This window comes from Monodon monoceros, unplaced genomic scaffold, assembly GCF_005190385.1.
Source record: "Monodon monoceros isolate NGI ecotype Baffin Bay Population unplaced genomic scaffold, NGI_Narwhal_1 Super_Scaffold_15, whole genome shotgun sequence".
Taxonomy (NCBI): Eukaryota; Metazoa; Chordata; class Mammalia; order Artiodactyla; family Monodontidae; genus Monodon; species Monodon monoceros.
The window spans coordinates 22241557-22264952 of NW_021703771.1; the positions used below are offsets into that span (position 1 = coordinate 22241557).

The 23396-nt window shown below is 43.9% G+C and overlaps 3 protein-coding genes across 10 annotated transcripts in view; 1 reads left to right on the top strand and 2 right to left on the bottom strand.

The window, feature by feature from the left end:
• Positions 1-23202, top strand: part of ANKRD6 (ankyrin repeat domain 6) — a 201775-nt gene extending 178573 nt beyond the window's left edge. For 6 of the 7 annotated variants that reach the window (XM_029224345.1, XM_029224349.1, XM_029224344.1 and 3 more), the window contains 3 exons: positions 9202-9315; positions 10017-10143; positions 11383-12025. In XM_029224345.1, the coding sequence (XP_029080178.1) occupies positions 9202-9315; positions 10017-10143; positions 11383-11954 (813 nt within the window). In that variant the 3' untranslated portion in view covers positions 11955-12025. Of the gene's footprint in view, positions 1-9201; positions 9316-10016; positions 10144-11382; positions 12026-15015; positions 16159-16601; positions 16747-21933 lie in introns of those variants that run through there. The other variant, XR_003793757.1, reaches the window with a different exon arrangement.
• On the bottom strand, positions 15434-17271 carry LYRM2 (LYR motif containing 2). Its single transcript, XM_029224351.1, has 3 exons — positions 17182-17271; positions 16556-16696; positions 15434-16110 (listed from the first exon to the last, which is right to left on the bottom strand). Exons 1-3 carry the CDS (start codon positions 17224-17226, stop codon positions 16030-16032), a joined length of 267 nt encoding a protein of 88 aa, XP_029080184.1. The 5' UTR covers positions 17227-17271; the 3' UTR covers positions 15434-16029.
• MDN1 (midasin AAA ATPase 1) overlaps positions 21367-23396 on the bottom strand; it is a 154412-nt gene continuing 152382 nt past the window's right edge. For both annotated transcript variants that reach the window (XM_029224342.1, XM_029224343.1), the window contains 2 exons: positions 22462-22604; positions 21367-21630 (listed from right to left, as the gene is read on the bottom strand). In XM_029224342.1, the coding sequence (XP_029080175.1) occupies positions 21442-21630; positions 22462-22604 (332 nt within the window). In that variant the 3' untranslated portion in view covers positions 21367-21441. The remainder of the gene's footprint in view (positions 21631-22461; positions 22605-23396) is intronic.

Sequence of the window (23396 nt, forward strand, 5' to 3'; positions counted from 1 at the left end):
CCCACTTGATCATGGTGTATGATCTTTTTAATGTCCTGTTGGATTCTGTTTGCTAGTATTGTGTTTAGGATTTTTTTTTCTTTGTTGCGGTTCACACCCGTCTCAGTGTTGTGGCCTCTCCCGTTGCGGAGCACAGGCTGCGGACGTTCAGGCGTAGCGGCCAAGGGTCACGGGCCCAGCCGCTTCGCGGTATTTGAGATATTCCAGGGCCAGGACATGAACCCGTGTCCCCTGCATCGGCAGGCAGACTCTCAACCGCTGCGCCACCAGGGAAGCCCTGTTGAGGATTTTTGCATCTATTTTTATCAGTGACATTCACCTGTAGTTTTCTTTCTTTGTGACATCCTTGTCTGGTTTTCGTATCAGGGTGATGGTGGCCTCATAGAATGAGTTTGGGAGTGTTCCTCCCTCTGCTATATTTTGGAAGAGTTTGCGAAGGATAGGTGTTAGCTCTTCTGTAAATGTTTGATAGAATTCGCCTGTGAAGTCATTGGTTCTGGGCTTTTTTTTTTGGAAGATTTTTAATCACAGTTTCAATTTCAGTGCTTGTGATTGGGGTGTTCCTATTTTCTATTTCTTTCTGATTCAGTCTTGGCAGGTTGTGCATTTCTAAGGATTTGTCCATTTATTCCAGGTTGTCCATTTTATTGGCATAGAGTTGCTTGTAGTAATCTGTCATGATCTTTTGTGTTTCTGCAGTGTCAGTTGTTAGTTCTTTTTCATTTGTAATTCTAGGATTTGACTCCACTCTCTTTTTTTCTTGATGTGTCTGGCTAATGGTTTTTCCATTTTGTATATTTTCCCAAAGAAGCAGCTTTTAGTTTTATTGATCTGTGCTATTGTTTCATTTCTTTTTCATTTATTTTTGATCTGATATTTATGATTTCTTTCCTTCTGCTAACTTTCGTGTTTTTTTTTGTTCTTTTTTCTCTAATTGCTTTAGGTGCAAGTTTAGGTTGTTTATTCCAGATGTTTCCTGTTTCTTAAGGTAGGAGTGTATTGCTGTAAAGTTCCCTTTTACAACTGCTTTTGCTGCATCCCATAGGTTTTGGGTCATCATGTTTTCATTGTCCTTTTTTTTTAGGTATTTTTTGATCTCCTCTTCGATTTTTTCAGTGATCTCTTGGTTATTAAGTAGTGTATCGTTTAGCCTGCATGTGTTTTTTTATTTTTGTTTTTTTTTTCCTGGCACGTGGGCCTCTCACTTTTGGGCCTCTCCCGTTGCAGAGCACAGGCTCTGGACCCGCAGGGTCAGTGGCCATGGCTCACGGGCCCAGCTGCTCCGCGACATGTGGGATCTTCCCAGACCGGTGCACGAACCCGTGTCTCCTTCATCGGCAGGCAGACTGTCAACCACTGCGCCACCAGGGAAGCCCGTTTGTATTTTTTACAGATCTTTTCCTGTGTTTGATATCTAGTCTTATAGCGTTGTGGTTGGAAAAGATACTTGATACGATTTCTATTGTCTTAAATTTACCAAGGCTTGATTTGTGAATCAAGATATGATCTATCCTGGAGAATGTTCCATGAGCACTTGAGCAAAATGTGTATTCTGTTGTTTTTGGATGGAATGTCCTATAAATGTCAATTAAGTTCATCTTGTTTAATGTATCATTTAAAGTTTGTGTTTCCTTATTTATTTTCATTTTGGATGATCTGTTCTTTGGTGAAAATGGAGTTTTTAAGTCCCCTACTATGATTGTGTTACTGTCAATTTCCCCTTTTATGGCTGTTAGTATTTGCCTTATGTATTGAGGTGCTCCTGTGTTGGGTGCATAAATATTTACAATTGTTATATCTTCTTCTTGGATTGATCCCTTGATCATTATGTAGTGTCCTTCTTTGTTTCTTGTAATAGTCTTTATTTTAAAGTGTATTTTGTGTGATATGAGAATTCCTACTCCAGCTTTCTTTTGATTTCCATGTGCATCGAATATCTTTTTCCATCCCCTCACTTTCAGTCTGTATGTGTTCCTAGGTTTGAAGTGGGTCTCTTGTAGACAGCATATATATGGGTCTTGTTTTTGTATCCATTCAGCCAGTCTGTGTCTTTTGGTGGGAGCATTTAATCCATTTACATTTAAGGTGATTATCGATATGTACGTTCCTATTCCCATTTTCTTAATTGTTTTGGGTTTGTTATTGTAGGTCTTTTCCTTCTCTTGTGTTTTTTTTGCCTAGAGAAGTTCCTTTAGCATTTGTTGTAAAGCTGGTTTGGTGGTGCTGAACTCTCTCAGCTTTTGCTTGTCTGTAAAGGTTTTAATTTCTCCATCAAATCTGAATGAGATCCTTGCTGGGTAGAGTAATCTTGGTTGTAGGTTTTTCTCCTTCATCACTTTAAATATGTCCTGCCAGTCCCTTCTGGCTTGCAGAGTTTCTGCTGAAAGATCAGCTGTTAATCTTATGGGGATTCCCTTGTGTGTTACTTGTTGTTTTTCCCTTGGTGCTTTTAATATGTTTATTTTGTATTTAATTTTTGATAGTTTGATTAATATATATCTTGGTGTGTTTCTCCTTGGATTAATGCTGTATGGGACTCTCTGTGCTTCCTGGACTTGATTAACGATTTTCTCTCCCATATTAGGGAAACTTTCAACTATAATCTCTTCAAGTATTTTCTCAGTCCCTTTCTTTTTCTCTTCTTCTTCAGGGACCCCTATAATTCGAATGTTGGTGCATTTAATGTTGTCCCAGAGGTCTCTGAGACTGTCCTCAGTTCTTTTCCTTCTTTTTTGTTTATTCTGCTCTGCAGTAGTTATTTCCTCTATTTTATCTTCCAGGTCACTTATCCGTTCTCCTGCCTCAGTTATTCTGCTATTGATCCGTTCTAGAGTATTTTTAATTTCATTTATTGTGTTGTTCATCATTGCTTGTTTCATCTTTAGTTATTCTAGGTCCTTGTTAAATGTTTCTTGCATTTTGTCTATTCTATTTCCAAGATTTTGGATCATCCTTACTATCATTCTGAATTCTTTTTTAGGTAGACTGCTTATTTCCTCTTCATTTATTAAGTCTTGTGGGTTTTTATCTTGCTCCTTCATCTGCTGTGTGTTTTTCTGTCTTCTCATTTTGCTTATCTTACTGTGTTTGGGGTCTCCTTTTTGCAGGCTGGAGGTTCGTAGTTCCCGTTGTTTTTGGTGTCTGTCCCCAGTGGCTAAGGTTGGTTCAGTGGGTTGTGTAGGCTTCCTGGTGGAGGGGACTAGTGCCTGTGTTCTGGTGGATGAGGCTGGATCTTGTCTTTGTGGTGGGCAGGTCCACGTCTGTTGGTGTGTTTTGGGGTGTCTGTGACCTTATTATGATTTTAGGCAGCCTCTCTGCTAATGGGTGGGGTTGTGTTCCTGTCTTGCTAGTTGTTTGGCATAGGGTGTCCTGCACTGTAGCTTGCAGGTCGTTGAGTGAAGCTGGGTCTTGGTGTTGAGATGGAGTTCTCTGGGAGATTTTCGCCGTTTGGTATTACGTGGAGCTGGGAGGTCTCTTGTGGACCCGTGTCCTGAAGTTAGCTCTCTCACCTCAGTGGCACAGCACTGACTCCTGGTTGGAGCACCAAGAGCCTTTCATCCACACGGCTCAGAATAAAAGGGAAATAAAATAGAAAAAAAGAGGATAAAATAAAATAAAGTAGAGTAAAATAAAATAATTAAAAAAAAATAATTATTAAGAAAAATGTTTTTAAAAGTTAAAAAAATAAATGGGCAGACAGATCCCTGGGACAAATGGTGAAAGTAAAGCTATACAGAGAAAATCTCACACAGAAACATACATATACACACTCACAAAAATAGAAAAAGGGGAGAAATAATCTATCTTGCCCCCAAAGTCCATCTCCTTAATTTGGGATGATTCGTTTTCTATTCATGTATTCCACACATGCAGGTACATCAAGTTGATTGTGGAGCTTTACTCCGCTGCTCCTGAGGCTGCTGGGAGAAATTTCCCTTTCTTTTCTTTGTTCGCATACCTCCCGGGGTTCAGCTTTGGATTTGGCCCCGCCTCTGCGTGTAGGTCGCCTGAGGGCGTCTGTTCTTCGCTCAGACAGTACGAGGTTAAAGGAGCAGCTGACTCGGGGACTCTGGCTCACTCAGGCCGGGGGGGGGGGGGGGGGGGGGCCGGGGGGGGGGGGGGGGCCTGCGGCGGCAGAGACCAGTGTGACCTTGCACCAGCCTGAGGCTCGCCGTGCGTTCTCCCGGGGAAGTTGTTCCTGGATCACGGGACCCTGGCAGTGGCGGGCTGCACAGGCTCCCGGGAAGGGAGGTGGGGATAGTGACCTGTGCTCGCACACAGGCTTCTTGGTGGCGGCAGCAGCAGCCTTAGCGTCTCATGCCCGTCTCTGGGGTCCGCGCTTTTAGCCGCGGCTCGCGCCCTTCTCTAGAGCTCTTTTAAGCGGCGCCCGTAATCTCTTCTCGCGCACCAGAAAACAAAGAGGGAAGAAAAAGTCTCTTGCCTCTTCGGCAGCTCCAGACTCCTTCCTGGAGTCCCTCCCGGCTGGCCGTGGCACACTAACCCTTTGAGGGTGTGTTCACGCCGCCAACCCCAGTCCTCTCCCTGCGCTCCAATCGAAGCCCGAGCCTCAGCTCCCAGCCCCCGCCCGACCCGGCGGGTGAGCAGACAAGACTTTCGGGTTGGTGAGTGCAGGTCGGCACCGATCCTCTGTGCGGGAATCTCTCCGCTTTGCCCTCCGCACCCCTGTTGCTGTGCACTCCTCCGTGGCTCCGAAGCTTCCCCGCTCTGCCACCCGCAGTCTCTGCCCGTGAAGGGGCTTCCTAGTGTGTGGAAACCTTTCCTCCTTCACAGCTCCCTCCCACTGGTGCAGGTCCCGTCCCTATTCTTTTGTCTGTTTTTTCTGTTTTCTTTCGCCTTACCCAGGTACGTGGGGAGTTTCTTGCCTTTTGGGAGGTCTGAGGTCTTTTGCCAGCGTTTCGTGGGTGTTCTATAGGAGCAGGTCCACATGTAGATGTATTCCTGATGTATCTGTGGGGATGAAGGTGATGCCCGCGTCTTACTCTTACGCCATCTTCTCCGGACTCGGCAGGCAGATTCTTTTTTTTTTTTTTTTGGTCCGCGGGCCTCTCACTGTTGTGGCCTCTCCCGTTGCGGAGCACAGGCTGCGGACATGCAGGCTCAGAGGCTATGGCTCACGGGCCCAGCCGCTCCGCGGCATGTGGGATCTTCCTGGACCGGGGCACGAACCCGTGTCCCCTGCATCAGCAGGCGGACTCTCAACTGCTGTGCCACCAGGGAACCCGGCATGCAGATTCTTAAGCACTGTACCACCAGGGACGTCTCAAAATGTTTTTTTTTAATAGCTGGTTTTTGTTTTTAATTCCAGCCCAGCATCCAGTGAATATTCTGTGCTTTTATGTTATGTGTTAGGTCCCTGTGGTCTCTTTTCATCTAGAGCAGTCCCTGGTTCCTTCTTGCAGTTTCTGTTTTCTTCCATAATATTAACTTTGTAAAGAGTCCAGGCTATTTGTTTTATAGGATGTTTTATATTCTGAATTTGATAGTTTCTTCATGGTGTTATTTAACTTCTTTCTCAATCCCTGTATTTCTGAAAGTTAGGTCTAGAGCAGTAATCCTCAAAGTGTCATCCCCAAAGCAGCAGCATCAGCATCATTTGGGGACTTGTGGGGAAAAAATGCAAATTCTTGGGCCGCATTACAAATCTACTGAATTTAACTGTGAATAAAACTCGGGAGGCAGGGTCTAGCCACCTGTGTTTTAACAGGACCCCCAGGTGATGCTGGTAAAAAACCTAAAGTTTGAGACCAATGGTTAAATATTTTTGGCAAGAATACATCATATTTAACTGTGTAAAGTTCAAATTACATCACATCAGAAGAGATAAATGTCAGGATGTCTCATTTGGCTAACCTGGTAACCACCATCTCTTTCCATTGTAAAGGTATACTTTCCCTTTGTAATTAATAAGAAATGTGTGACAGATACAGGTTTTTAAATGGGAAAGACTTTTAAGAGCTTATAAAATAACACATGTTCATTGGGAAAAACATTCCACATTCCACCTACAGAACTATTTTCATAGTGACACTCCGCAGAGATCCCTTCCATTACTGTGAATTTTCCCATAGGTTTTTTCTTTTATAGATATAACCTTACTGATTTTTCCTTTTAAACAAAAATGGAAGTATAGTATGCTTTTTCTTGCAGCTTACTTTTTAATTTAGTAGTACATCTTAGACTTGTAGAGCTACGGTGTGCTTTTTTTTTTTTTTTTTTTTTGTTACGCGGGCCTCTCACCGCTGCGGCCTCTCCTATTGCGGAGCACAGGCTCTGGACGCGCAGGCCCAGCGGCCACGGCCCACGGGCCCAGCCGCCCCGCGGCACGCGGGACCCTCCCAGACCGGGGCACGAACCCGCGTCCCCTGCATCGGCAGGCGGACCCCCAACCACTGCGCCACCAGGGAAGCCCTACGGTGTGCTTTTTAATGGCAGTGTACTGTTTCTATGCAAGGAGATATACACGTACTTTTTTTTTAACATCTTTATTTTAGTATAATTGCTTTACAATGGTGTGTTAGTTTCTGCTTTATAACAAAGTGAATCAGCTATACATATACATATGTTCCCATATCTCCTCCCTGTTGCGTCTCCCTCCCACCCTCCCTATCCCACCCCTCTCGGTGATCCCAAAGCACTGAGCTGATCTCCCTGTGCTGTGCGGCTGCTTCCCACTAGCTATCTCTTTTACATTTGGTAGTGTATATATGTCCATGCCACTCTCTTACTTCGTCCTAGCTTACCTTCCCCCTCCCCATGTCCTCAAGGCCCTTCCTCTACGTCTGCATCTTTATTCCTGTCCTGCCCCTAGGTTCTTCAGAACCATTTTTTTTCTTTAGATTCCATATATATGTGTTAGCATACAGTATTTGTTTTTCTCTTTCTGACTTACTTCACTCTGTATGACAGACTCTAGGTCCAGCCACCTCACTACAAATAACTCAATTTCGTTTCTTTTTATGGCTGAGTAATATTCCATTGTATATATGTGCCACATCTTCTTTATCCATTCATCTGCCGATGGACAGTTAGGTTGCTTCCGTGTCCTGGCTATTGTAAATACAGCTGCAATGAACATTGTGGTACATGACTCTTTTTGAATTATGGTTTTCTCAGGGTATATGTCCAGTAGTGGGATTGCTGGGTCGTATGGTAGTTCTATTTGTAGTTTTTTAAGGAACCTCCATACTGTTCTCCATAGTGGCTGTATCAGTTTACATTCCCACCAGCAGTGCAGGAGGGTTCCCTTTTCTCCACACCCTCTCCAGCATTGATTGTTCGTAGATGTTTTGAGGATGGCCATGCTGACTGGTGTGAGGTGACACCTCATTGTCGTTTTGATTTGCATTTCTCTAATGATTAGTATACACACATTTTTGCTTCCTGCTTTTCTCACTGAATTTTATATCATGAGCACTTTCCCATGTCCTTGGCTTCATAGTATTCCAGCATATTAATGCAACATAATGTATTTAAACACTCCCTTTGTTAGACACTGAAGTTGCCTATAGTTTTTCATTCAAATAAATGCTGTGAACATTTATGTGCATAAACTTTTGATTGCATCTGAGGTTATTTGCTCAGAATTAGGATAATTGGGTCCAAAGTTTAGAGTATGTTTAAGGCTCTTGATAAATTTTGTCAAGCTACTTAATTGAAATGTTGTACCAATTTATATCCTACCAGCCGTGTCTGAGCCTCCAACTTCTGCCATCATTTAATGTTAGCATTTTTTTAAAAGTTTTTCCCAATTGATTAAGGACATTTGACTGTTTAATTTCTACTTCCTCATTTACTGGCGAAATATTTAAGGTTTGTTATTTGCATTTCATAGAAAGCCCATTTTAAAAATCTTTGAGCCATGATAGATTAGTTACGACAGTTTTATAAATAAAACGTCACTTCAGCTAGCCCAGGTCCAGAGAGGAATGCATTAGGTGAGTGCTGGGATGTCTCAAGGACCTCTCTTTGGTTCAAAGAAGGTGACAGATTGGGATGTAGAATCTTAGTCCTAATTCCAGATCTCAGGGGAAGGACTCTGGTCCAGCATGAGTCAGGCGCGCATGCCCGGACCTGTCAGCCATGCCCCAGGAACACATTCGCGTGTCCACTTGGGTGCTCTCGGCCGAGCCATTCGTCCGTGCAGGGGGGGCAGGAGGTGGCGGAAAAGGCCAGTCCTAGTAAACAGGCAAAGAGCAGTTGACAGAAAAACGTGAGGAACCAAGCAGGAGGTGCTCACCGCATCTGCAGACCTGCTGCTGCCTTGTTATTATGGACATCTGAGTGTGGAGCATCAGCTGTGTCCCCGACAGGGTAGGAAGCTGCCGCTGGGCCCTCCGTGGCTGGTTCCCGCTCACAACGGTTCCCTTCTCTGCTTTGGCCCTTGTCAGGCAGTGGGAGTGTGGCCCCATTGGGTGTTAGAGCCCTACAGGAAGTGTCCAGCTGGGGGAGCACAGGGGCACGTGATTGGAAGGTGACAGTCATTTACTCCCTGAAACAGTCCCTTTTTTTTGTTTTTTTGCTTGTTTTGGCCATGCGGCTTGTGGTGCCCGACCAGGGATTGAACCCGCACCCTTGGTAGTGAAAGTGAGGAGTCCTAACCATTGGACCGCCAAGTCCCTTGAAGCAATCCCTTTGAACTCTGTCCACAACCTTCTTCACATGTGCTTTGACTACTTTCAGTGAAGGACCAAGAGGATTTGTTCACTGGGAAAGCTGGATGAAAGCCCTGAGTATTCAGCTTCTTTCATTTCCTCTTGGGCAGCCACTGACATTTAAAAAGGGGAAGGGGGATTAAAAAAACAATTTTTTAATAAGGGGAGTTGGGGTAGCTCCATACTCCTTGACATAGTTTTTCCTTGCAGTAATAGTCTTGGCAATAATGTTCTAAGACCCATACAGATTCTTTTTTACCTATCAGGACTGTGTTGGCTCAAGTTGTATATTTACTGTGTATGTATAGTCTCTTAAACCCCTCAGGATTTTTAAATGAGAAAAAGAAGCTTTGGCCTACACAAAAACATGCTCAGGAATTCTGAAAAATCAGAGTTCCATGAATGCCACGGGAAAAGACTCGGCTGAGGAGTCTTGCTTTGGTACTCCTGAGCCCGCCTCAGGAGTCAAGATGCCAGGTCCCATCCTTAGATCATCTCAGTCACTCGCCCTTCGCCCATTGAATCCTAGATGCGGGTTCTGGACAAACTGATGGTTGAGCGACTCTCAGCAGAGAGGACGGAGTGCCTGAACCGCCTGCAGCAGCACTCGGACTCAGAGAAGCACGAGGGAGAGAAACGGCAGGTGAAAACCAGGATCTGTCCGTGCTGACCTTGCACTTGCCACTCTTTTCCCCCCGAGTCAAGGGACTCGGACCCATCATTGAAAACTCCCAGGCTGAGTTCCCCTAAAAGCGTTGGTGTCAAAGCGCGTGTCATTTTTATAACCTGAAATGAAGTCAGTAGGAAGGAGCCTGGAGTGTGGTTCCTGTTTGCGCTGAATGTGCTGGCCGGAGGTGGAGGCGGGGCAGTTTGTAGAACGTGCTGGAAAGCCGAGCTCCGCCCTGGATCACTGCTGTGTATCGCGCCCCTGCTGGGCCTGCACAAGATTGGGTTCCTGCCCTCGGGCAGTTTGCGGTCCACCCCAGACAGCAGACGTGAAATGAGTACTTGCGAGCATGTGAGTGAGTTCATGCGCCTAGCAGCCAGACGTGCTTGGCGTGGAAGCCGTGGGAAGCTTTGGCTGTTGGCGTCTAAGGAGTCTCTAAGTAGCTTAATGAAGATCATAGTTAGCTAAAGGCTTGGGCGCTGGGTGAATCCTGGGCTTCAGAGGGCCAACAGAGAAGGCCGTGTGGCCTGTGGGAGGCGGGTAATCCAAAACTTTGGGGCTTGTCCAGAAAAGAGCCTATCACAGTCGAAAAGTCCACATTCTTGAGGTTTTAATTCATTAAGCCATGTATCAAAGTCTCCTGACGATTTGTGTACTAACTTGTGGGGTTTTTTTAGATGTCCTTGGTGGATGAATTAAAAACTTGGTGCATGTTAAAGATTCAGAATCTGGAGCTGAAGCTTTCTGGAGATTCTAGGGCCTCCAGGACTAAATCCACACCATCCACTTGCGAGTCCTCCACAGGTAACCGACACCAACATGCAGAGAGAGCCCTTTCATCCAAAGGTGATGAAACCCCCCGGTTGCGTCCTCTTCTGCGTCTGAAGGCAGTCTGTGTGACAGGGCTGCGGGCAACACTGGATTGTAATGTGAACTCTGTAGGGGCAAGGACCATGCTTTGCCCACTACTGCATTCATAGTTCCTATACAGTAATAAAGCACTCCTATTTAAGTGTTCAGGAATATTTGAATGAAGGAATAAAAGAATTGTTGATCCGTGATAGCTGTGCAATCTTGATGGTGTCAGAGTTGGACCCCAATGATGAGGGTGAGGAAAGGATGTGTCGTCTCAGAAGGGCACTCGCTCCTGCCCTTGTGACTCTTTCCCTTTCTCGTCCTTGATCAGCCTTTTCTACCTTTGGCCAACTCCGTACAGCCTCATTAAAAAACAGTTCATGTATCAAAGCTGCCCCAGGGGCTGGATAAGAGATGCTTTGAGCCAGAGCATCTTTACATTAGCTACAGTGGCTACACTCAATGATGATCAGTTGAGGAGATTCATATAGCCTTAGTAATTAGACCTCCAAAACCAGGGGAGGTTTTGATATGTCACGTGTTTCATGTTACCATAGGCCATCTCTGTATTTGTGGTTTTATCTTCTTTGTGCCCGTAACAGTGGGGAAAATCCTGGGCAAACTTTTCATGCTAGGACTAATTATGGAATTTGTCATGGAGCTCTGGGTATGGGTAATAGGACCGCCTCTCCAAGTGGGAGCTCGGATCAAGGAACTAGTAACCGGGGCTATAGTCTGTAAAGGGCCCGGAAGTTAGAGAATGGGGGTATTGATTCTGATCAGTAAATGCCCAATTCTGTTTTAGGACAAGTAGTGAGATGTGTCATCCTTAGCTATCAGGAAATGGTACCCAGAGCCCTTTACTGTACGTTGAGACAGGCTAAAGGAAAGGCCAGTAACGTTTTTGGCTTAGATGCCACCAGTGTGTCTAACGCAACATCTCTGAAAGCCCTGACAAGCCAAGATGATAATCAGGGGAGAAGTGGAGGGGAAGGACAGGAGAAGTTGCACACGGTGGGTGATGGTTGATAATCAGGGGAGAAGTGGAGGGGAAGGACAGGAGAAGTTGCACACGTGGGTGATGGTTGAGAAGGCTGGTTTACAGGATTCCCGGGACTCTTAAATGCCAGCCCATGTGACTGTATGAACACGGATTCGCTCTCACTTTTGTTTTCCTTCCGAAACCAGGTGTGGATCAGTCAGTGGTGACCGCAGGTCCAGTAGCAGCCTCTGACAGCCCCCCTCAGGTGGTCAGGCCCAAGGAAAAGGCCCTCAGCTCCACAGCCGCCCACAGACTCCAGCAGGAGCTGTCTTCCTTGGACTGTACAGGCTCCCGACTGAGGAGTGTCAAGGTCCAGACAGCCTCGTTACCCTTGAAAGAGGCAGCCAAATGCGACCCGCAGGCTGGGCCCTGTGTTGACAGAGGCACCCAAACCAAGAAGTCTGGGAAAAGTGGGCAGACAAGGCACCGCGGCCAGCAGCCAGCACCCAGCACCACCTGTGGGCAGCTGCCACCAGCAGCAGGTGGCGAGCAGACTGCCCCTCATACTCGGGACACCTCCCAAGCGCTGGAGCTCACCCAGTATTTCTTTGAGGCTGTTTCCACCCAGATGGAAAAGTGGTATGAAAGGAAGATTGAAGAAGCACGAAGCCAAGCCAGTCAGAAAGCCCAGCAAGACAAGGCCACGCTGGAGGAACACATTAAAAGTTTAGAGGAGGAACTTGCTAAACTAAGGACTAAGGTACACAAGGAAAACTAGGGCCTGGGAAGTGGGACGAGAAAGGATTCCTGGGACTTCCCTGGTGGTCCAGTGGTTGACTCTGTGCTTCCAGTGCAGGGGGCGGGGGTTCGATCCCTGGTCTGGGAACTAGGATCCTGCATGCCATGGGGAGGGCGGGGGGGAAGGATTCCTGAAGATTTCCGGTCCTGCAGCTGCAGAAGAGCTATGTCGGAGGTGTCAGTTATCGTACACATAGCAGACCTTGCCTTTTAAAAAAATCACTGATTTCTAAAACGTGCCAGACACATGCTTACTATGCCCTGAAGTTGTGAAGACTTCAACAATTAGACTGAAACTAGGGGACACTTGGTTTCAGGTTTCATTACAGATTTGAAACCTCAGCTCAAGTTCATCTGAAGTTCAAAAGCTCAGATTAAGCGATCTGTGCTAAGAAACTGAAGGATGTGTAAGCCTAAACCCTAATATTCAGGATATGAAATAATGTAAATGAAAAGCAAGAAAAAATATGAATCCCTGTGCACTCAAGTCAAGCAGTCATTCATATCAACATGCCTGTTGTGCTGGACAGTCTTTCTGTAAGAGCTGTAACAGACACGCTGAACTCCCTCAAGTTCATAGTTCCCCAAATGCTGACATCTTAACCAGGGAAAACTCACCAAAGAAACTTTGAGGAGAAGGATTTTCATGATGGCACAAGATCCAGTATATCGTAAAATGTTTTGAAAAGTCAGTGTATTTAAATAATGGGTTAATTGGCTAATAATAGCGCTGGGAATCTCAATGAACTCAAACGAGAAAGATTCAGATCATTGGATCATGGTTTCTGTATCTTTCAGCCAAAAGAAAGAAACAGTACAATTAATCATAGTGACTTTAAAGTGGATTAATGGAAAAAACATTCACGTAGCAGTTACCTGAAATTTCTATAACCTAATTCACAGCCAGTTATCTTAGAGTACCTTTCTGAATGTGAGCTTATTGGTCTACATTTTATAAAGAAATAAGCCTGTTTCTTGAAAATATTTCATTTTGAACCGAGTTGTCATTGAAGAACCTCAAAAGCTTTCCACCGCTTTGTAGCAACTATGTCAAGGTAAATAAGCAATAAATTGACTTGGATTCCCCAGCTTCAGGGAGCCCTGTGGATGTTACTGTATGGAGTATACAAAGTTGCAAAAGTAACAGTATGTTGAAACTTTGGATTTAATTATCTTCCAAGCTTCTTGTCCCTTGTGGCATTATATTCATCACCTCAAAATTCCATATATGCATAGAAACCTCGATTCTATTTCTATAAACAGAGGAACCAAGTAACTGTTGTCTGTAATTTTTGAATGAACCTTTGCTCATTGAGTCAAAGAGAAAATATGACTTCTTGACATGGGAACACCCAGAAAAACAAAAGTATGCATTTAGTCCCTGTGTTCTGCCCATCAAGCTCAGTTGTTTTTGGTTTGTTCTTTTGAATACTGACAATCTATGGATCTAGGCGTTCCTAATAAATGTAGATGTATGTCATCATTACAAAGCCTGGACAGGGAATTTATTTGATGTTCTCTCAAGTTTATTTTCAGGTTTGTAAGCTCGTCTTTTCATTTAAAACTTCAGTGGCACACTTTAAAGGGGAAAAAAAATGACACAGGGGCAGTCGATATGTTAAATAATAGCCTCAGCCACTTCTCATGCTAGAAAGCTTTTGTATTTAAAACAATTCTAATAATTTAGATAATATAACAGATAGTATAATAATAAAGGGGTTTAAAGATGGATTTATTGTCGTTAATATACATTAGTTGAACATTCAGACATCTTAAACTTTAGGAACAAAACTTCAGCATTCAAACAACAGTACAGTTTACAGGGAACGGAACACCCAGGCAGTAAATTTGCCTAATCCAAAAGACTGATGAAGATGATGAATAAAATGTGTTTCACCAGCGTTCTATTCTGGCCAACATCTTAATGACCATGGTTCCACATGTGAGAAGAAATTGCTAAATAAATCTTCTCTTGGGCTAAACAACGGACCTGGCCTGTAATTCAGGAGATACGCAAAGATGTAAGTGAACAAATAACATTAAACTGTTCTTTAGAGAGGAAGGGAAAAGCTTGTCCACGAGAATAGTCTTAGTCTCTGGAATATGAAAATTCAATTTTTCATGTTTTATTCACTTAAAATCAAAACAAAACCCCACATTAGGTTTTCTTGGGGAGTCTGTAGTATTCGATTCTTGCAAATACAAACCACAAATGCTCTTACATCTTCCACATACAGTGCTTCTAGGAAGAACATCAAAGTCACTGCTTGTCACACTTCATAAAAGGATGGTTTTTAGCTTCAAGATTTTAGATTTACTAGAGATAGCCTGTACTTGAGTATTTGCCAATCATGCTACACAAAAGAGTAAGTCTTTCTGTTCTCTGTTCAGAAACTGTTCACACATGCTTTTCCCTCTGTTCATCAGATGGCTTGATTAACGTACATCTATACAAAAACCTGAAAACTGGCTTATGCAAGCATTTTAGATTAGCCCATCCCCCGGTGGCAGAGTATTCAGAATTATTTTTGTCTTGTGGGTTCTGGAGCTGTGGAAGGGCAAGGGTGGCTCGGAACGCAGGTTAGTGACACACCACTGGTTTACACCTCTCCAATGGCACACGGTCCAACACTAGACACTGTTTATCCTGCAAAAGTTTTTCTACATCTTTCAGATGTAGATTCTTGGATTAACTGTGATTCTTGGATTAACTTTTTAGATTTGTTCCGTAGGTGAACTGCCAATTCCAGCCTCTTCCACGAGCTATCACTTTCACTAAATTAACTGTTAAACACATTTGATCTCCTTCAAAAGTGTCCTGAAGTCAACTTCTGTCTCCAATGTATTCTTCAAACTCTTGTTTTTTCCTGTCACTGGAGGAGAACCTAATGCACTGAGGAGCTTCTTTAATTAATGATTTATTTTACTTTCCATGTGGATATTAAGGTAACCACATTAGTTTTGACCAGGAGTTGCCTCTTCTTCTTGGTAGGTGCTTCAGTGCATTTGTTAAACTTCTCTTTCTTCTTTTTCCTACAAAGTTCTAGATTCCCAGTGGTGATCTTTTTGGAAAGTCCTCTTGAGTATCAGATGCAACACATCTGAAGAACATACCTCAACAACCCTGAGGGTTAATGCAGAAGGACTTTCCAAGGAAGCTCCATGGTGTCTCCTGAGGTCAGTACACCTCCAGCCCTATACCTCACACTGTTTTAAAACAGCTTAATTGACTTACACAATAATATATATCAATTATATTTCGAAAAAATTGGGGGAAAATGGCTTTATTCAGATATAATTCACATACCTGTAAAATGTACAGTTCAGTAGATTTTAGTATATTCAGAGTTGTGCGTTCATATAAATAGAATCATACAATACATGATCTTTTGTGACTGGCCACTTAATGTTTTCAAGGTTCATCCAGGTGTAGCATGTATCAGTACTCCATCCCTTTTTGTTTGCTAAATAATATTTTATTGTATGGGTATACCACGTTTTACTTATCCATTAATCAGCTGGTGGGCATTTGGATTGTCTACTTTTTGGCTATTATGAATAATGCTGTTTAACCTTTTGGGCAACTGACAGTCTTTTTTTCCAAAGTGGCTGCACAATTTTATAGTCCCACCAGCAGTGTTTAAGGGTTCCAGTTTCTCCACATCCTCGCCAACATCTGCAATTATCTCCCTTTTTAATTATAGCCATTCTAGTGGATGTGAATAGTATCTCTTGGTGGTTTTGATTTGCATTTTCCTAATGATTAATGGTGTTGAACATCTTTTTATGTGCTATCGTACTGGTTTTTGCTTCTTCCAAAAACTGCTGACATATCCAAGAACATTTTCAAAATAAAAGGTATGTTTTCAGTGCTAAGACAATTGCTCTTATGCCCTTTTCTTGGCTCTCTCTGATATGCCATGCTCCATGTTCCGATATTTTGCTCAAGGGCTCTATGTACAGACAGTTTCACTTGGCTTTGGGCTACCCACTGTTGAGCCTAAGCTCAACTAAACACATGGAGACTTTGAAAACCTTTCAGAATAATGCTGTAGTTAAGATCTGGCTAAAGCAAGTGTTTTCTCTAACTCTTTGAGCTGCATATTGCCTTGAGTAATCATCATCCGGATTGTATCCTGTAGAAGAAAGTGAAATCTGGTCACTGTTTTAACTGGTTAAACAAGGTACGGCTCTACCATTTTATTTGTTAAAATTAGGAACTAATACTGAGAACTGGCACTGATGCCCTTTAGGAAAGCCAAAAGTTAACAATTAGGGGTACACAATGTCTGGCATGCTTTCATACACCCCAAACATACTTCCCAAACCATCATGCTGTAATATTTATTATCTTTTCGTGTGTGTGTGGTTTAACAGACAAGTTGGGTGGTGCTACTGTAGAGTGTAGATATAGCAAACATTGTTAAAATTATCAGTTAAGTGAAAAATCAGTAACATCAAAAGCAATGATCAAGATATACCATCTCAGTGACATATCCCAAGATATTTATCAAATTTTTTTTAAAAACTCAATCAGTACAAAAGGGTCAGGGCCTACCGTCACCATGATCTTGGTCTCACCTCTTCGGTGGCACTTTTGTTTCTTTTGAATTCTTCCCTTGCCCAGTGCTTCAGGTATTTGCGATCAGAATCATTTGGAACTTGCCGAATTGCCTGCAAAATCCTTCTGTAGAGGAGGAGAACTTGTTGCCTTCTCACGAACTGTACAGGGGAGGAGAAATGGCAATTACAGCTGCACAGTCGTCAGCCCGGTAGGCTCTTTTCTCTTTGGTTCTCAATTTTGAAAAGGGGAAAGAAAACCACCTTTTTTCTTTTAAGAAAACGGCAAGAAGTTTGCGTTGTCTCCTTACTCCCTTGTCAAACTTAAAATCAAGAGTACAAGCAGCAGACCAGTCTTTCCCGCAGTCACCTAGGCAGTGGGGATCCGGGCTCAAGATCAAGAGCCCGGCCCGCCTCTTGCACCAGGACTGGAGAGTAGCCCCAACCCCCTTGCGCTTCCCGCCGGCCCCCCGCGGCGCAAAGCCCCGCCCCCCCCCCCGCCCGAGCCAATCAGAGTGGGGCGCGCACAGGGTCGTCCGCCCCAGTAGTCCCCGAGACCCCTCTATAGAATGGGTGCAGGGGGCGGTAGAGAATCGAGCTCAGGCCCAGTAAAGCTGCCCTAAGAGGCCGGCGAGGATAGTTGGTACCTGCTTTAGCGTTAGCGTCGCTGGGGGTAAGCGGGAAGCTGCCATCACGTCTAGACAGCGCGGTCCGCCAGAACCCCAGTGCGCAGGGGCGGAAGTGGGGCGGTGACGGGGCGGGGCGAGCTCGGTTTCCCGGGAGGCGGCCGGCGGCAGTTGCGCGGGCTACGGGAGCCCGGCAGTCGGGCAGTCGGAACTGAAGCTCAAGGCAGTTTCGCTTTGTCTTATCATCCGTGAAACAGGATAACAGTTCCTGCTTCACAGGTTGTTAAGAATGAGATAGTGGTGAGGTAGCCCAGTTCCTGACACGTGGTTAAGTTTCATTAAATGAAAGGATTTAGGGGGTGAGGGAAGAAAACTATTTTAGTATATTCTTTTTGAGATTTAGTGCGTATAGTGAAAAATTCTAAAAATTTAAATGTTAATTTCTCTTAGTTTGTGTTGTGCTCGTCTCCTTTTCTCGTTCTTGTCCCTGTTCTTTTCTACTGCGAGCATTTTTCCTGGCGTTGTAGTCTTCATGATCGTCCTTAGTTACAAGGCTTTAAATGGTTGTCCCATTGCAGTTTTGAGAATTTTGTGTAACTAGTAACGAGGAACCAAACATCCCTACGCCTTGCTTTTTTTCCCCTATAATCGTTTTATCCTCCCCTCAACACACTCCTTATGCTCTTAGGTTATATTAACTGTAAGGGGTTAGTGAATCCCTTCTACTTTTAAAAAAACAGGATTGTTCTGAATTAAAATACAGCCCAAAGTGTTCAATTACCCGTTCGTTCACTGAGCACTTACTTGATTGCCTTGCTTGGAATCCTTGGAACTCCCTTTTCCCAGTTGTGTACTTCTGGCTACTTTTGTGTGTGTGTTTCCTCGTCTGTAAAGTGAAATGACAGCATCTACCCCAGAGCTGTTGTTGTACCGTATTGTATGTAGTGCACTGAGAACAGAACCTGGCGCATATAAGCACTCTAAAGATTCTGAACATTACCAGGCATTGTGTGAATGATGCTAATACCATAACCACATATTTCAAAATTTGTCTACTAATTAGCAATTCATTGATTTTTTTTCTCTTAAATAGTAGTGAAGTTAAATATCCCTTGCCACTTTTAGTTACACTTATTTTGTGAATTGTTATGCCTTTGGTCCCTTTATGTTGAACCAGACTTTTATTCTAATTTTATATGGGCTGTTTGCCATATTTTTTTAAACTTTGATCCTTTTCCTTTTATAGCTTTAAGTCTCTATATAGTCACATGTATTTTCCGTTCTTTTTTGAGCCTTTTCAATTTCATCTTCTCCCCTTCAGAACTTTAAAAAATTTTCAGTTAATGTTTACCTAGGATTTTAGTTTATAGCATAATGGGGATATAAGTTCTTTTCCAGTTGTAAACTATAATTTCAGCACCATTTATTAACTAATTCATGCATATTCCTGGGATTTGTTGATACTCCTGGTAAATTCTTTTAGGGTCTGAATAACCCTCAGGATAATTTCATCCAGGTTGTTTTTACTTTGTTGTTGTTGTATGTATTATTATTAGGCAGGAATACTCCCCTGTAGTATCTTGTAAGAGTCTTCTATTAATGGTCTGTATGACCTTTAGAAATGTTTTGTATTATTTTCCTCTAAAGCATCTTAGAATCGTTACTGAAATTTTGAATGCGTTGAATCTATAAAGTGAGAACTGACATTTTTATACTATTTCTTCCCATCCAGAAAGATTCACTCATGCTAGACATTGGTAATGCTGTCACGAGTCATATATGCCCCCTGTCCTTAGAATCACTCTTTGGGTAGGAAGACTTAAGTCCAACATAGTATTTATAGATGTTGTCAAGGCTCATACTGTGGGAGCTCATTCTTCTTGGAGGGCTTATCTGAGCTAGGCAAAGTCAGAAAGGCCAAGTGGGTAAGAGAATTCTAGACAAAGAATGCATGGAACACTGGCAGATTCCAAGGCCCGTGTGGTTTGCTGTGATCAGATCAAATAGTGTGGTGGGGATGCTGGGAGAGAAGGGACAGGGGAGGCAGGTAGTGCTAAGAAGCAACAAATGGTACCTTCTTCACAGGAATTCAGAAAGATCTCCTTGGACGTTGTGAGTATGACTAAGTGAAGCTAGCAAAGTGATTAGTAGTACACGCTACATTTTAATATTTATTAAAAAAAATTTTTTTGGCTGCGTTGGGTCTTAGTGGCGGCACGCGGGATCTTTTGTTGTGGTGCGTGGGCTCGTAGTTGGCGGCACACAGGCTCTCTAGTTGAGGTGCGCAGGCTTCGCTACCCCGTGGCATGTGGGATCTTAGTTCCCTGACCAGGGATCGAACCTGTGTCCCCTGCATTGGAAGGTGGATTCTTTACCCCCAGGGAAGTCCCCCTCACGCTACATTGTAAGAGAGCTCCAGCTGCACTGCAGTCAGAGGAAAGCAAAAGGGAAGACAGAATAAGGTAAATATCCAGAAGTTAGATCGGACAAGATTGGGGTTTGGATGGAGGTGGAGAGGAAGGTAAGGCAAATGTAAAGGTTGAGCTCCACGTGAGGGTGTGTGAGAGAGCAAGCCTATCCGCAGCCGCTTCTTCTAAGGACTCAGGTATGTCACTCTTCCTAACCAACGCCCTCAGTTCCTGATGGGTCTCCTGTGTCTGCTCCTGTGCTTCCCAACCCTTTTCCTGTCACAGCACAAACTGAAGCTAGCACTCTTGGGTAACTTGCTTACTGAAATTCGTCTGTTCCAGAACCCTATTAGCTATCCCAGGGCCAAGGGAATCACTTATGCTGGTACATCAGTTGGGATGCTTCAGCTTAGCTTGTCCTGTCAATTAAAGGTAGATATGATGGACCGCATCACAGTCATAATGTCAGTGTCTTCCCTCCCTGCTGGAAGATTAAACTTCCTGCCCCACAGAGGCCTTTGGCCAGTGATACATCTCTTACACTCAGATTTCATCTTGGAGCAGCACAAGTTACATCAACAGTGGTATATTTTTTAATAGTTTTCAGAATATAAGCTGCATAGCTTTTTAGAATAAAAAATGATATAACCTCAGGTACATGCTTTAGGACACCTGGTTAAACAACAAGCAAACTGTCTTTGAGGACCACCTCAAAAGGGTGGCACACTTCACAGTGTAACTTGATAACAGACACGGAGATAGATGATTACGTCATGGCATGTTGTCTACGAAAGAACATCTGACAGAGCTTAAAGAGAACACAGCACACAGTTAAGTATTCAAGCACTGCTTTTTGGCCAAGTAAAAACTGCCTAAAAACTGTTGTTGATGGATTTTTGACTGGAAAAAAAGATGTGGCTGCTTAGTTCTTCTGATACAGCACTTCTTTTCCAGCATAAGACAGGCTCAGTTCAACTTGAAATCAGTGTGAGGAATGATTCTTCCTCTTAACTGTTAAGAAAAAATGAACTAAAGAAATAAATTACTACAACAGCAGGAACTATGGCACAGAGAATGAAATAAAGGAAAAATCATCCTTCCATCATTGCATAGTCTCCCGAAGCAGCAAAGGTGAAGGGGAGGACACTGAAAAGCCATTTCATTCATACATGGCCCAAGGGTCATTGTCTGATGATTTGGGCTCCCATGATGTCTGGTTGTTTTATAAAAAAACACACACACATACCACAAGCCTCCTCCCCTCGTAGAGAAGTTAGTTCCTTTCACAAGAAGCACAGTAAAAAAAAAAAAAAAGACTCTCTAAAAACACCCACAGCTGCCTTAACCACTTGACAGCTTTCGGGTACACACTGTGATTAGCGCAGGGTCAAAAGGAAAGTTCCCTTTAGTCCTTTGCCCAGAGGCCTGGCACAGTCCCATGCTTCCAGCAGCATCTCCTCATGGAGGTGTCCAGGGTCCCTGGGAGGGAAGGCAGGCAGCTGGGCGCCAAGGGTTGGGTGCAGCCTCCTCTTGGGCCAGGACTTCTGAGACGAGCCCGAAGGGCAGCGCCACCCCACCCCCGAGGTATGAGCCCAGACACCTGCTGCTGCTGTTCCTTCACCCCAAGTTTATTACAAGCACTGGAGCCCAGGCACAGCAGGGAGCATGAGTTTTCTCTAGGCTCTGAAATCGTGTTGTAAAATAAAATGTTGCAATAAAATTTTTTGTAGCTGTTGGGTGAATGTTTATAAATCAAATCTAAGATTAAATACCATTTTTGAGCTGGGAGTTCAGAAACAGTTGTCCAAAAGGGAGCACCCGGCAAGCAGTGTGACATTCTGACCGCAAAGTCTCACTTAGGACTGTGTTCCTTCTACGGGTGGTCAGAGGCTGTCACCAGCTCAAACCACTGCCTGAGAGCATCGCTGAGCGTCTCGGGAAGTGCGTTCACATCGCGTAGGATTATATAGAACGGGAATGGGAACTCTTCCATGTAGGATCGGATTTCAGGCATCTCTCCAGGCCCTTTAAATATTGGTACCTTGATGTCCAAGATAGAATCCTGGCAAAAAAAAAAAAAAAAACATTTAGAAATAAAACTAAATCAGTGTCCTTGGCTAGCTCTTTTATGATCTCCTTTGCAGACAATTTTTAGGTCTCACATGTCTAATTCCTGCTTATAAAAATAGCTCTTATTACTAAGTAAAACAGAACTCTCAATAAGGAGGCGGCAGATCTCTTTCTGAGCACCCCTTCCAGGAGAATGGCCACTAAAAGGGAAGGAAAGGGGTAGATAAGCAAACCTGATTTCCCTACAGTGGTATTTCCTATTCTCTACTTGGAATAATTCATGTTAAATTTTCAGCTTGCACTCCGGGCCTTAATGTGACCTGCAGAGACGGTACTTCCCCGGGAACAGACCACCCCGTGGGCATCTTTCATGTAGCGACTGATGCTTCCTCCTTTGAGGAGGGCACTGCTGAGATCCAAGTACTTGGAAAGGCTGGTCTACGTTTCCAACGGACAGGGCCCATCATCGAGGCTGCGATACCTGCAGCGACGCTGTGCAGAGGGAGATGACCCACCAGAGTACTAGTCAGCACAGAAAGTGGTTAAGAGGATAGACTGAGTCAGTCTGAATACTGGCTTCCTTGTCATTACCTACAACCTCTGTGCTTCTGTCCTTCACTGTAGAGTGGGAATAACCATCCCTACATCACTGAGTTACTGCTCGGTTACATGAGAAAATAATTATAAAATGCCTAGAACAGTGCCCTTCAGGATGCCATGAATGTTATAGGAATTCTCGGTATGACTGTGAGACCCAGGCCATTCTTCAGATAGAACAACTTGAAGGGAATCCCCAGAAAAGTGGCTTTTAGTAATCGCTCACCCGTGAACTGGGATTGTCCAACACAACAAAAATGACAAAGATGTTAGCATTCCGGGCCGCCTGAACTGCTGCTAGGACTCTGTCTTTGCCCTCAAAGAAAAGGCCGCGTCCGTCGGAGACCACCAGGAGGAGCTGTGCAGTTTCTGTAGTGGAACATAACAGCAGAGGAACAACTCAACTCAAATGACAAATCAAACTACGTACGGGGACTTCCCTGGTGGTGCAGTGGTTAAGAATCCGCCTGCCAATGCAGGGGACACAGGTTCGAGCCCTGGTCCAGGAAGACCCCACATGCCGCAGAGCAACTAAGCCCGTGTGCCACCACTACTGAGCCTGCACGCCTAGAGCCCATGTTCTGCAACAAGAGAAGCCATTGCAATGAGAAGCCTGCGCACCACAAGGAAGAGCAGCCCCTGCTCGCCGCAACTAGAGAAAGCCTGCGCGCGGCAATGAAGACCAACGCAGCCAAAAATAAGTAAACTACGGACAGTAAGACAAATTAGTGCAGGCTTTCTCTGTGCTATCAAAACCAAGCAGTTCTCTGAAACTGGTGAATTCTGGGCACAAATAAAGGGGGCCTCCAATTAGATCTATTACTTTGAACGTGTGAGTCACAGACAAGGCTGCACAAAAACATACAAAACTTCTGTCAATAAAACAATTTCCCAGTAGTGCCTTGGGGAATGTCACATTTAGATCAACTTCATTGTACAGCAACATGTGAGAATTAAAACATGTTTATGGATATGAAGTATAAAAAGAGCAGTCCTGAGGAGACCATTAGAAGAAAGTGCCCAAATCAGAAACCTAGAACTGTATCTTCCAAATTTCAGTCATTGTCTGTTAGCTTCAGATTTCTGTCAATTTCTTGTACCTAAATTGTTTTTTTCTTGAAAAAAAAACTTAAATAGACATTTAAAAACTTAAATAGAAGG